This window comes from Squalius cephalus, assembly GCF_949319135.1.
Source record: "Squalius cephalus genome assembly, chromosome: 24".
NCBI classification, from domain to species: Eukaryota; Metazoa; Chordata; class Actinopteri; order Cypriniformes; family Leuciscidae; genus Squalius; species Squalius cephalus.
In genome coordinates, this window is record NC_137145.1 from 947,576 (window position 1) to 962,575 (window position 15,000).

Sequence of the window (15,000 nt, forward strand, 5' to 3'; positions counted from 1 at the left end):
ATCAGTGCATTATGAAATTAATTTGGTCTTTCTTCAGGACAAAATTGGATTACCCTGGGAAATCAAGAGAAAAAAAGAGATGAGGAGGGGGATGGGAAAGGAGCTAATTCTGTTTCAGCGGCTTGAGTGGAATTCATTTCATGGCGTTTGGCTGTGCAATCCACTCTTGGAAACGAACGGGACGCCACGTCAGTTGCAAACATTAACATTACAATACGCTGCTGTACAAGCGGCAAAGCGGAAGCACAGGTTTATATACAGTGAGTGTGCATGTTTACTTAACCCTTGTGCATCAATTAAAAAAAGTTACACAGGTCCATAGTGGACAAAAATGTCATAAATGAATGTGAAGCTTAATTCTAAAAGTTTGGTCTCATTTTAAAGAAGACCCTTGGCAGATTATTGCTGAAGTAAAAAAAAAAAGTTTAAAAAGTAAAACAAAAAGTTGTTTAGGTTTATGAAAATGATTTATGAACATTATTTTATATAAAAAAAATTTTTTTATAAAACATGTTTGACATTAAAACATTTGACAAAAACATTGAGTTTTTCTCTGTCAAATATTACAAGCACACACACATTTTTTATTATACACATTTAAATCACACTCTGACATCCATACCAACACACACACACAATTATAGCTGCATATTTTATCCAGTTGGTTCTATGCAGAAGCAGAAAATAGGAATAAAGTGTGTATTTGCTTTATAGGCCAAACCTGAGAAAATTGGACCATCTGGTAAAATTTTTACACATTTTAATTTTGAAGCCTTGCCGACAGAATGAAAGACTATGAACAAAGATTGCATAATTTTATCGTTAAATGGCTCTGGGATTAAAAATAGCCGTTTTAATGAGTTTTAGTGGGGACATTTTTGTTCAAAAGGTCCCGAGTTTAACTATTTTGTGTTTCTAGTGCAAAATAGATTTATTCAAGGAAATGGGGGTGAAATAATGAAATTCCAATAAAAATACACACTTGTGCCAAAATGTATGTAAATAGCATTAACACAGGCTAAATGATTAAAAAAGAAAACACTGAAAAAGACAAATGTCCATAAGGTCGCACAAGGGTCAAGTGCATCTGAAGATCTATGAGGACAACAGCGAGGTCTCTATGTTATCACCACAATAAATTCAGGCCAATATCATAATGGTGGACGATTCTGAGATGTCTACAAATGCTGACTTTCAAATGAAAGCGGGACCTGTGAAGGAAAGCGCCGCCGACAAACCGAGATTGGATTTAAACGCATTATTCAAGCAATTTCACGGCTGTTTAGCTTCCCACAACACGTGGAAGGTGCTCCACTTACGAGCAGTAAATCTACTAGCAGAAAATATGGCTGGAATGACACCTTTATGGAAAGAAAAGTGCTGAAATTAAGGCAGGTAAATCAAAATCACTCAGTGGCGGACAATTGAAGGATCTCAAAACACAAACACAATCCATTCAGAGCCATTTTGAGCGTCTCCTCCGTCACGTTGTTCCCGTCTGGGATTGATTCGGGACTTCATTTCATTCCAGGCCCACAATGAGCCTCCAACTGTGAAAATGATTCAATCTACAAGATCCATCTCATAAAGGAAATAAATTGAGTGCTTAAAAAGAAGGGAAGAACGGAGGTGGAGAGACCCAACGGGGTCGAGCAACACAGAGGAGCCACAAACACTGGGAGGAAAATCAATCAAAACGGAGATGGTGGAATACAATAGGTTTGAAGTTTAAGGCAAAAGTGACGTGAGTTCAAAGTGCTTGAGTTTGAGTGTTTGTTGCTCTCAGAGTGAACGTCCATTCATTAAAGTCCCCCTGTGGTCAATCATTTTATCCCTTAAAGTTCATCTTTGATCACCAAAATGACATATTTAGGCATTTTTTTCCTTGAACAAAATGTTTTCATGCCTTAAAATATCTTGAATGTAACTCGACACCCTTGCTTCATTTAGTATGCGCGGTTCTATGAATATGCAATTGATTAATAATAATAATAATTCGTTACATTTATATAGCGCTTTATCTGAGACCTCAAAGCGCTTTACATAGAAGGGGGGAATCTCTTCAACCACCACCGATGTGCAGCATCCACCTGGATGATGCGACGGCAGCCATATTGCGCCAGAACGCCCACCACACACCAGCTTATTGGTGGAGAGGAGACAGTGATGAAGCCAATCAGTATATGGGGATGATTAGGAGGCCATGATGGACAGAGGCCAAGGGGCAAATTTGGCCAGGATGCCGGGGTTACACCCCTACTCTTTTTTGAAGGGCATCCAGGGATTTTTAATGACCACAGAGAGTCTGGACCTCGGTTTAACGTCTCATCCGAAGGACGGTGCTCTTTTGGCAGTATAGTGTCCCCGTCACTACACTGGGGCATTAGGACCCACACAGACCACAGGGTGAGCGCCCCCTGCTGGCCTCACTAACACCTCTTCCAGCAGCAACCTGGTTTTCCCAGGAGTCTCCCATCCAGGTACTGACCAGGCTCAGCCCTGCTGAGCTTCAGTGGGAGACCAGTCTTGGGCTACAGGGTGATATGGCTGCTGGCTTGAGCCCCGCCTCCACTCACTCACTCAGCTCAGAGATCCACTGGTTGACGATCACACGTTGATCTGATTGGTTAAAAGGTAGTTTGTGACGTCAGAAACACCAGCGATTTCAAAGCGTGTTTTTGAGACTGTCTTTGGTTCACTGCAGTTTTAAGGAGAAAATACTCAGCAATGGTGTCGACTTATGAACTTACACATGGTTTGTCTTAAAGCAGATTAAAAACACCACATAGACACATAAGCAACATTAAAAGCTGGATTTTCACCACAGGGGGGCTAACCATAACTAGTGACCAGTCAGTCAAACCAAACATTGATTACAGACCCATGAAATGACTTTCTCTGTAGACGTAATGACTATAAACAGGACATCTTTACCTCATTTACCCCAGGATAGCACCTTAAAGGTACACACAACTCCTCTACGGTACTATGCACTGTTTACAGATGGATAAGGAACAAAGTTGTCCATTTAAAAGTATTGACCTGGTGACAAGCTATTGTACGCCTCACTATGAGGAACATGTAGACCAATGAAAGGACAGTTTAACTCACATGTGACCAGCCTTGAGCAAGTGAACCAAAGCAAGAAGAAAATGCAACACTGTAACAATTTCAGTCGTTGTTTCAGAACAAAGCAAAAAAAAAGTGCCCTAAAACTCTTGTGTCTCAGTGTTAGTTGGTTATGAAGAGGTAATTAGCATCCTGACCTTCAGTAATTATCCACCAAGCGCTCAATAACCCTTCAGATATAAATACACAGCAATCACGAAGCACACGCACATCTGATGTTCCTCAGCTGAAGAAGCGTTCAGTGGTTCAACAAGCCCTCGATCGTGAGGACGAGGGTGAAGAAATCTCAATTAACACGCAGATAATTAACTCCACACACACTCTGATACACACTGAGCTTAAAGTAGGACAGACACAAGAACAAGCCGCTGATATTCATGCAGGAAAAAGGAGGTTTTGACAGACGGACTCGTTCATTACTGAGAGGAAAGACTAACAGATGGAGATCTTTCACACACACACACACACACACACATACACACAACGCTCGCGGCTCCGTGACATTCAACACACAAACTCAGAAAACACACTCTAAAACACTTCAACTAGAGTCTCCATCCAAAACCATAGTGTGTGTGAGTGTGTGTACATATGTGTGAGAGTGTGTGAGAGTGAGTGAGTGAGTGAGTGAGTGTAAGTGTGTGTGAGAGTGTGTGTGAGAGTGTATGAGTGTGTGTACCTACTTAACTATGGTTTGAGGACAAATGTGTACCCAGAAATGACCAAAACCTGACAAAATCTCCAAAAACCTCCTTTAGGGACGTTGTCGTTTGTAAATCTGTATAAAAATAAAGTAATAAAAGTTTTTTTTAAATCTAAAAATGCAGAAAGTTGTGTGTAATGAGTAGGGGACAGAATGTTTGTACAGTATAAAAACCATTACAACTATGGAATGTCCCCATTTAGATATTTACGTAAACATGAGAGAGAGAGAGAGATTTTTTTTTTTGATTTTTAATAACAAACTTTATTCAATCATGATATAAAAGAATAAATAACAATTTCAAATCCACACAAATTCAAAAAGTAACTCCTCCTCCACAACCGTACAAAAAACAGAATTGTAACACCACTGTAATTTGAAAGTTTCTATATCATTCATTGCTTTGTAATACTTAAACTCCACAACAATTCTTGACTTAATAAAAGCTTTAAATAAGGCTGTAATCTCCTGACCACCACTATTTTCTATTCTGTTCTTCCTTGTTTTATAAATTGCGAGCTTTGCCTGTCCAAACAGAAAATTAAGCAGCTGCCATTTAATCTTTTGCTTTTGATTGTATCCTGCCCCTACAATAAAAACATCTGGAGTAAACTTTTCCCCACATTTACCACATAACAAATCCAACAAATTAAAAAGCGTTTGAAGTCTTTTACACTCCAAATAACAGTGAAAAATAGTTTCTCTAGATCCACAAAACACACATTTATCATCAGTATCTGGATTAATGACTGAAACAAAAGCGTTAACAGCCACAGCCCCATGTAATATTCGCCATTGTAAGTCACCAGATCGTTTGGTCAATGGTGGTTTGTACAGCACTCTCCACACAGGTTTCATGTCCTCTTTCAACCCAAGCTTATCCCTCCACACTGTATCAACCCTCCCATTTAGTGTTCCTTTATTAAAAACTTTTACAAAGCATTTATACATCACTTTCCCTCCGACTTCATTCAGATCTAAATCTTGCAGTCCGTTGAGATCCAACAAAGGACCTGAGATTTCTTTTAAGTCTGGTGTAATCCCAAGTTTTGGAAAAGGGTCTCTTATGTCCAGAGTCACTGTTCCATTCTTAAAATCCTTTATTAAAGTCAATTCCTCCTTTGTCAGTCTTGTTTTCCACATATCCATTATGGTTAGCATGTGGCGCATTGACCTCTGACCCAACAGAGTAGCTACTGCATTTATATCACTCATCTCAGGTCCAGCCACATTAACTATGTGCCTCAATGCCACAGTTTTAGAAGCACACAGTATCTGGGTAAGTCCCAGAACATTCTCACCCGCAATATCCATGCGAGCTCCTCTGATTAGAGGTTCTTCAAGTAACCAGAACAAAGAATTGGTCTCCTCCAGTCTGCAAACATTTAAAAGTCCCCATACTTTGAAAAGTTCACAATAAAATCGAGGCACTCCAGCAAAACGTAGTTGCTTAGCATCCATTAGAAACAGCGCAGCATCCAGTCCAAGTCCGTCTACTGTGTGCAAAATCGTTTTTGCCATCTTCCTCCACACAAGCTCAACAGGGCCAGTCAGAAATTTCTGAATAAACTGCAGACGAAAAGTAGCATGTCTGCTCGGTAAGTGCACCAAGCCTTGTCCTCCCTCTTCTTTCGGAAGAAAGAGCACACTTTGGGGAACCCAGTGCAAACAATCCCAAAAAAAAATTCACTAGGATTACCTGTAATCGGGACAGTAGTCCAACAGGTGGATCCACACAAGATAACCTATGCCACAATGTAGAGGCAACCAAGTTGTTGATTATTAAAACTCTCCCTCTAAATGACAATTGTGAGTGAATCCATTTCCATTTTTTCAATTTTCCTTCTATTTTTTCAATCACCCCTTCCCAGTTCTTTTGTTGGGTGTTTAAATCCCCAAGATGTACTCCTAGATATTTTAACCCTTCTTTCTTCCAACTCATCCCACCAGGTAGTTTTGGCATCCCTTCCTCCCATTTCCCAACAGCCAGTGCTTCACTCTTCTCCCAATTAATTTTTGCAGCTGAAATTATTCCAAAATCATTAACAACAGAAACCAGCTGATTAATGTCTTGTTGCCCATTTACCAAAACCATAACATCATCGGCATAAGCTGAAATTTGATGTTGTATATCATAATTCAATGTTAAACCTTTAATCCTATCTCTTAATTTATTCAGCATTGGTTCAATAGCTAAGGAGTAAAGCATACCAGACAGAGCACAACCTTGTCTGATTCCTCTACTAGCTTTAAACGGAGCACTCAAACCACCATTGACCTTCAGTAAACTCTCAGTGTCCTGGTACAACACTTTAATCATATCAACAAAAACAGAACTAAAACCAAAAGCTTCTAGGGTGTCCCATAAATACTGATGTTCAACTCTATCGAAAGCCTTCTCTTGGTCAATAGAGATAAACCCCAAATTTACCCCTAAAAGACTCGAAACACTTAAAATATCCCGTATGAGACAGACATTATCTGTGATTGACCTACCCGGCACACAATATGTCTGATCAAAATGAATGACCTGCCCCATCACTTTTCTCAGTCTATTAGCCAGAGTCTTAGAAAGGACTTTGAGATCAGAACAAAGCAAACTCACAGGTCTCCAGTTTTTAATCTCCTGCAAATCACCCTTTTTGGGTAGCAATGTGATCACTGCTCTCCTACAGCTCAGGGGCAAAAAGCCATCAGCCAAGCTTTCATTCAGGACAGCCAGCAGGTCCTCGCCCAGCACAGCCCAAAACTCTTTATAAAACTCAGCTGGGAGTCCATCCATCCCAGGAGCTTTTCCACTCTCCATGCCCTTGAGAGCGTTCAGAAGCTCCTCTTCCGAAAGAGGCCTCTCCAGCTCTGCCTTTGAGTCCTCCAAGACATTTGGCAGACCTTCATAGAAGCAAGCAGACAACTCCTCGTCCTTTCTATATTCACTACTATACAATTTTTCATAGAACTGTACAGCTCGTTTTCTAATTTCAGATGTCTTTGTCAATTCCTGCCCATTTTCAGAGCGTAAGGAGTGAATATAACGACTCTGACCGTTCTTTTTTTCAAGACTAAAGAAAAACTTAGATGGGGCATCCATTTGTGTTAAGTTTTGAAAGCGAGATCGGACCAAAGCCCCCTTTGCTTTAATGCCGAGCAAATCTGACAGAAGAGATGTCTTAGTTTTAAGTGTCTCGATATGTCTTCCCTCCCCAGTGATCTCTGCTAACCCTTGTGCCTCCATTATTTCAGATTCAAGTTTTTTCATTGATCTAGTGATGTCCCGAGAGACACTGAAAGTATACTGTTGACAAAGTACTTTCACTTCAACCTTTCCACAGTCCCACCACTGACGTAAATTTACAAAGCATGGTTTTCTTAATTTAAAATCATTCCAAAAAGAAACAAAAACACCTCTAAAATTCACATCACTTAACAGGGAAGTGTTAAAATGCCAATATGCACTCTTTGGCTTCACATTTGTTATAAACACATTACATGTGACTAAACAATGATCAGAAAAACCAGTTGGTGTAATAAAACAACTTTTCACAACATTAAACTGATGCTTGAAACAATAAAACCTATCCAATCTGGCTAAAGAAATGAAATTCTCTCTATTATGCAACCACGTGTATTGTCTTACATTATTATTTAGATCCCTCCATAGATCACATAAACTATGAGTCTCAATCAGTTCATTTAAAGCACGACTTGAAGCAGCATGAGGTTCCATATGATTCCGATCTAGACTATAATTCCCTGTACAATTAAAGTCCCCGCCCAAAAACAGAAAATCATCAGAACTACAATTCTGTAGAATTGTATTTACATTTTTGAGAAAGAGTACTCTTTCATTACCATTTGTTGGTGCATAAACATTAATAAAAACAGCCTTGAATTTTTCAAACTGAGCCCTTAAAAATATTAGTCTGCCAGGTATCACATGTTTAACCTCACATGAGATAGGTGAGAAATTCTTAGCAAAAAGGACAGCCACCCCTCCTCTAGTAGAACTCATGTGAGTAAGAAACACTTCACCCTCCCACTCTTTTTTCCAGTCAATTTCATTAATACAGTCACTGTGTGTTTCTTGGACAAATGTTACATCAATATTCTTTTGTTGGATAAGCTCAAACAGCATTGCTCTTTTATGTATATCTCGGGCTCCATTCACATTAAGAGAGCTCACCCTCATCACACTCATTAAAATAAATAGTATGAGGGGACATAAACCAAACAAAAACATGGGAAAACAGCGATTATGTGGTTTCGAAGCCATCTTCAGTTTGTACTTCTAATTTCAGTTTGGAAACAAGTTTCTTTAATCTGTATATTTCTTGAACTGTAAACTGTTCCCCTCCTTCATTTCTCATTAGCATTGTCACTGAGTTAATAAACATTCTGCGGTCAGCAAAAAAATCCTCAAACTGGACATTTTTCACATTTTTCGTTCTTTGCAGGAATGATTTTATTTTGTCAAAGTTGTAATCACTGCGTCGACTTCGTCCTGTCCTACTGTCCACTACTTCACCATCAGAATCATCAATCACACTGCCTTCAGTATCAAGTTTATCAGACTCTGTTTTTGTTTGTCTGCTCATTTTTGCCATTTCCGGACTCTTCCTATTTCTCTTTCTCTTAGTATTGGGTATTTTGAAAAGTGTTTCATCACAAGCAATGTCTGTCACCATCTCTTCCTCCTCCACAATACACTCAGCCACATTAACAACATCAGTAGACACTGTAACCAGTTTTTTCTCAACATTTTCTGTATTTCCCCCCGCAACAACAATAGACACTGCATCAGTTTCCTTCTCCCCACTTTCTGTATTTCGCCCCGCGGCATTACTGCCATCATCATCTTCTTCACTAACAGAATCCTCCGTCACCATCGCGCTACTGTTATCGCGCGCGGTATCTCCGCTCGGCCCCGGCTCCGGCTCTGGGTCTAACTCATCTGCCCTCTCAGGACACGCACGCCTAACGTGCCCTGTTCGCCCACAGCCAAAACACTTTATAGTATCAGATGATACAAACACAACGTAATCAAAGCCGTCAATTTTGAATTTAAACGACACATTCAGTTCATCCAAATCACTCTTTAGGATCATATGTAGTTGCCGTCTAAAACACACAACATGCTTAAGCAAAGGCGATTTACACCCTAATGGGATCCTTTTCATTTGTGAGACAACTTTTCCATGCCTAGACAATTCATTAATCAATAGCTCATCTTTAATGAAAGGTGGTACATTCGATAATGTTATCTTTCTTGCAGGCTGAACCAGCGGTATTACTGGAGTAAAAGTGTCCTGAATTACTACTCCGGTCTGCACTACACTGTTTACGTTCTCAATGGTATCAAGGAAGATAACCACAGCACTGTTCATTCGAGAAGCAGATATTATGCTATTAAAACCAACAGCGTTACCCACAGCCAAACTACAATCCTCCACAGAGCAGTTCATCACAGGCGCGAGTTTTATCCCGTGCCTGCGTGAAAGCTGCTCAAACTTTGTTTGGCTTGGACCCGCCATTGCTAACCAGCAAAGCGCTGGTTAACAACGTTCCTCAAACCCCCTACTCCTTAAACTTTCTTTGTATTCTTTTCAAACAATTTTTAAACCAAAAACCCCAAAACAGGGACAGTGTAAAAAGAAAGAAAGAAAGAATAGACTCACTCGCACCGCAACACTCTCAGGCACACACGCTGACTCCGCCCACTCACTCACAGCATCCGCTCAGAGAGAGAGAGAGAGAGAGAGAGAGAGAGAGAGAGAGAGAGAGAGAGAGAGAGAGAGAGAGAGAGAGAGAGAGAGAGAGAGAGTGTGTGTGTGTGTGTGTGTGTGTGTGTGTGTGTGTGTGTGTGTCTCAACAGTATGAATTTCTTGGACTATATTTCATGCATTTCAGTTAGTTTTCAAGTCCAAGTGTTCACAGCATATGGGTTTAAAGTGAGGAAATAATGACAGATATATTCATCATTAGCTCAAGTATTCCATTAAAGCTACACAACAGCAGAGACAAACCTAATTATCTTAGTCTAGACTCTTCAGACATCTCTCGCATTATTAATATTAACACACATTAATACAAAGCCACATGAATCTCAGAGGAATCAATGCATATGTGATTTCTCGTCCACTCATCTGGTCTGTCTCTTTCACTCGTTCTTCCAGTCACGTGTGACTCTCAGGAACATAAATATGCAAAAATAAATGCACACAAAAATGCATACAAAAATGATTAAATAAATACATGCACGCAAAAATGCATAAATACATGAATGCAAAAATGCATAAATAAATGCACACAAAAATGCATACAAAAATTAATAAATAAATGCATAAATAAATGCACGCAAAAATGCATTAATAAATAAATGCATAAATAAAGAGTTATTTAGCTAGTAATCTACAGCATGTAATTTAACATTAACACTTAATATTCCTTTAATATTTTAGCCATCTGATGCTCAGAACCAAAGTCATTTTGGATAAAAATGTCAAATAAATAAACAAATAAGCAACATTTTTAAGTTGCTTTTGATAAAAGCATCTAATAAATAGAGCAAGAAAATGGTGAAACTGCATACAATTTATATTATAAGCTCAAAGCAGATTTTATTATTATGATTTTATCTTTCTTACACTCCTGTATGAAGTAACATCTAAAAATCAATGCCATTTTGAAGCAAAAGTGCTGATACAACAGTGCTCTCTGGCTGTTGATGTAAAATACTGGATAATAATATTTGCATTAATATCTACAAGCCTTTGAGTCTGGATCTGCCCTTGGACGAGGCGACATGAACCTGCGTCACGGATTCAATTAAAGAGGCGATGGGGGCGTTTGATGAGGACGATCTGATAGGAATCGTCAAGGTGAAGGACTGAACGCGTCCACCGCTGGTTAACTACCCCAGTTAGACATAAAAATATCAGAATTTAGATTTTTTTATTGTCAATTTCAACTTTTTACTGTCATAATTTTGAACTTTTTAATGTGTAATTTCGACTTTTTAATGTCAAAAGCAACTTTCACAATTACAACTTTTTATTGTTGTAATTTCATTATTCAACTTTTTATTGTTACAATTTTAATTGTGTTGTCTTCATTTCTACTTTTTAATGTCATAATTTCGACTGTCATTTTGACTTTTTACTGTCGGAATTTCAACTTTTTACTGTCATAATTTAGACTTTTTAATGTTGTAATTTCGACTGTTGTACTTTCTACTTTTTATTGCTATGATTTCTATGACTTTTTATTGTCATAATTTCAACTTTTTACTATAGTAATTTAGAATTTTTTATGTCTAAATTTAGACTTTTTTAATGTAATTTCGACTTTCATAATTGTAACTTTTTAACATTGTAATTTAGGTGTTTTAATTTCATAATTTCAACTTTTTTAATGTTGTAATTTCGACTGTTCTAATTTCTACTTTTTACTGCTATGATTTCTATGACTTTTTACTATAGTAATTTCGACTTTTTACTATAGTAATTTAGACATTTTAATGTCTAAATTTAGACTTTTTAAAAGTAATTTCGACTTTCATAATTGTAACTTTTTATCGTCGTAATTTAGACATTTTAATTTCATAATTTAGACTTTTTTAATGTTGTAATTTGAACGTCTAATGTTTTAAATGTTTACTGTTGTATTTTAGATGTTTTATTGTCCAAATTTAGACTTTTAAATAATGTTGTAATTTGAACGTCTAATGTTTTAAACGTTTACTGTTCTATTTTAGATGTTTTAATGTCATAATTTAGAATTTTGATTAATGTTGTAATTTAAACGTCTAATGTTTTAAACGTTTACTGTTGTATTTTAGATGTTTAATTGTCCAAATTTAGACTTTTTTAATTTTGTAATTTCGACTGTTGTAATTTCTACTTTTTATTGCTATGATTTCTATGACTTTTTACTGTTGTAATTTCAACTTTATAGTTAATGTTGTAATTATTGTTTTAATTGCAACTTTTTATTGTTTCCATTTCAACTTTTTAATGTCAAGTTTGTGTTTTAATTTGTGATTTACAAAAGCATGATTTTTTTCTTCTGTGACAGAGCAGACTTACTCTTGTGATTGAGCGTGTCCAGGATCTGCGTTGCACACGTCAGCGGTCGGTGTTGGTGTTGGTGTCGGGCCGGTTGGTTCGGTCTCTGAAGACACGCCAGCATGGTGCCGTTTCAGCTCTACAGGTCAGAGATCTGCAACAAGAGACAAACCAGTTCAAAATGAGTCGATCAGACGTTTCTAAACCAGCAAACAGAAGCTGCTACATGAGATTCAGACTCATAGTGCGTGGTCTGTTTCTGGAAACCTCTGATTTATCTGCTTATTGCTCTCATTCCCAGAGGGCAACAGTTCAGAAGCATCTGTATGGACACGATTACCAACAACAGCAGAGATGAAAGAAACCGCCTGGAGAAACATCAGCAGACCTTCATCTTCGCCTCACAGGAATCCTTTCTTCAAAACCAGTGACCCGACGACTAAAACCTGCGCGTTCACAACAAGGCCTCCATTATGGCACATTTGTCAAGAAGAGAAGATTCAGGTTTGTGTGGAGAGAGAGAGAGAGAGAGAGAGAGAGAGAATAAATCAGGTCCTCCTGACAAAAGCTGTTGTACAGTAGTTTTATCAAGAAGCGTAAAAGCAGTTTCAGCTCAGGGCAACAAATGCATTAAAGACACAAGAACTCTATATTCTATATATATACATATTCAAAGGAGAAAGTTAACAAGAGAGATGATATATAAGGGATGGCAACGACTTCAGCCTACAGTAAACATTCAGCGTTCGTTCATCTGCAAAACACACTTCAGTTTCCATAAAAATCTGAAGCAGCACAGCTGTTTTCAACACTGATAATAATCATAAATGTTTCTTGATCATCAAATCATCATATTAGAGTGATTTCTGAAGGATCATGTGACACTGAAGACCGGAGTAATGATGCTGAAAATTCAGTTTGACCACAGGAATAAATTACTATTTTGTACTACTATTTTGTATTTTGGAGTCTGTATTTTGTGTTTGTGTTAATTATGTAACTTATTCTTTATTTACGTTGGTGTTCCGAGCAGAATGTTTTCCGTAGTTATGTTTTTTTCTTATTTAGTTATTTAGTAAATGTTATTTTTGTTAATAAATACTTTTTGATTTGCTTTTGTTCTCATTGCCTCCGTCATTTGTCGCGGCTCAGAGCCGGCCGTGACGACATACAAAACAGCTGTTTTACATTGAAATAAAGTTTGGGATCTGTAAGATTTTTAATGTTTTTAAAAGAAATCTCTTCTGCTCACCAAGGCTGCATTTATTTAATATAAAAAAAATAAAAAATAAATAATAATAAAGTAATATTGTGAAATATTATTACGATGTAAAACTGTTGTTTTCTATGTGAATATCTAGTAAAGTGTAATTTATTCCTGTGATCAAAGCTGAATTTTCAGCATCATTACTCCAGTCTTCAGTGTCACATGATCCTTCAGAAATCACTCTAATATGATGATTTGATGCTCAAGAAACATTTATGATTATTATCATATTATTTTAAATTGTCAAAATATTTAACAATATTAGTGTTTTTTGTGTGTTTTTTTAAACATTAAAGATCATAAAGATCCAAAACGTTTGACTGGTAGTGTATATTCACATAGAAAACAGGTATTTTACATTATAAAAATATTTCACTGTTTTACTGTATTTTTGAGTGCTACTGTACATTATATACACACACACAGAAGACAGAACGTCATTAGGGAGAGTAAATGATGAAGCGTCTCTGCAGAAAAACGAAGGATCTTGTTGTCTTTGAGCTGCTGGAGGGACGTCAAACTTTGAATGGCAAGGACGATAAATCCTTGGCACTTTGCTGTGACATCGGCACCAGCGATAAGAATATTATCAGGCACAATGAGATAACGCTCCCGCACACCGACCCATGCCGATCAAGGATTCCTGATAATCCCTGTATTCTGCTATTTTTCCACTTTAACTCGTCTCAGGCCCGAGGGCAGAAACGCAAGGCGTCTAATTATATCAGAACAGAGCCGAGAAGCGCTGGGAGTTTGAGGAGATAAAGTCACATGACAAACAGGACCCTTTACATCTCATCTGATCCGTGTTTGAATCCATCGGGATGAGACCGTGGATTCGGTTCGCTGAGCTGATTCTGGAAGCTACAAAGGAAGCTCTATTTTTGCCACAAAAGTATAAAATCATGCTTTGTTAAATCTTAATTATGACATAAAAAGTCAATATTTTGTCATTTTTTGACTTTTTGCCGTAATTTAGATTTTTTTTGTCAATTGCAAATTTCGACTTTTTAAATGTCAATTTCGACTGTCATTTTGACTTTTTAATGTTGTATTTTCGACTTTTTAGTCATAATTTCGACTGTCATTTTTACTTCTTAATGTCGTAATTTCAACTTTTTATTTAATGTCGTAATTTCGACTTTTTTACTTTTCTACCTTGCTGAAAGTTGAAATGGCTCATGAATTGAGAAAGCTAATTTTCCTTGATCTTTTTACATGTAAGAGCTCATTGTAATATAAAAACCCTGCAATTTTCAGAACTCAAAACTTCCTCGTTAGTCCAAAAACAGCTTTTATTGAAACCAAACATGCTGAGACTCTCAAAACAGGCAAATATCGTGCGATTAATCGTCCTGAACAACACATTGCTCTACCGTTAGTCATCAGTAATGGTTTAATGAGAGAATAACACAGGTATTCTCATGACCGGAGTGTCGAATCAGCTTTATTGACTTCTTGTTCTCAGGTTGAAAGTTTGGAAAGTGACTTTGGTTTGGAGGATTTGTACAGATCAGCTCCTGTAGGATGAGTGACAGACCGTCTCTCTGTGGAAACGGGATCCTATCAGAATAATGAGAAGATAACGGAGAGAGAGAAAGAGAGAGAGAGAGAGAGAGAGAGAGAGAGAGAGAGAGAGAGATTGACACGCAACATCAGCGGATTCATCCGTAAAACTCCTCATGCATTTTTAATGGAATCTATAACTCCAGGATTAGCCGATAAGAGACGGTCCTGTTTAAATTTTCTAATGCTTAGCATAATTGGTATCAGAGCGCAGCGGAGAAGACAAAGATGTTTCTTTAGAGCCGAGCTGCTAAATAACCTCTTGAAACCGTTCA

The 15,000-nt window shown here is 37.6% G+C and overlaps 1 protein-coding gene across 3 annotated transcripts in view; it reads right to left on the reverse strand.

The window, feature by feature from the left end:
- Positions 1-15,000, reverse strand: part of LOC307152255 (protein FAM222A) — a 22,308-nt gene that overhangs the window by 2,830 nt on the left and 4,478 nt on the right. For 2 of the 3 annotated variants that reach the window (XM_079860737.1, XM_079860738.1), the window contains exon 2: positions 11,914-12,046. In XM_079860737.1, coding sequence (XP_079716863.1) covers positions 11,914-12,016 — 103 coding nt within the window. In that variant the 5' untranslated portion in view covers positions 12,017-12,046. Of the gene's footprint in view, positions 1-11,913; positions 12,047-12,280; positions 12,398-15,000 lie in introns of those variants that run through there. The other variant, XM_079860739.1, reaches the window with a different exon arrangement.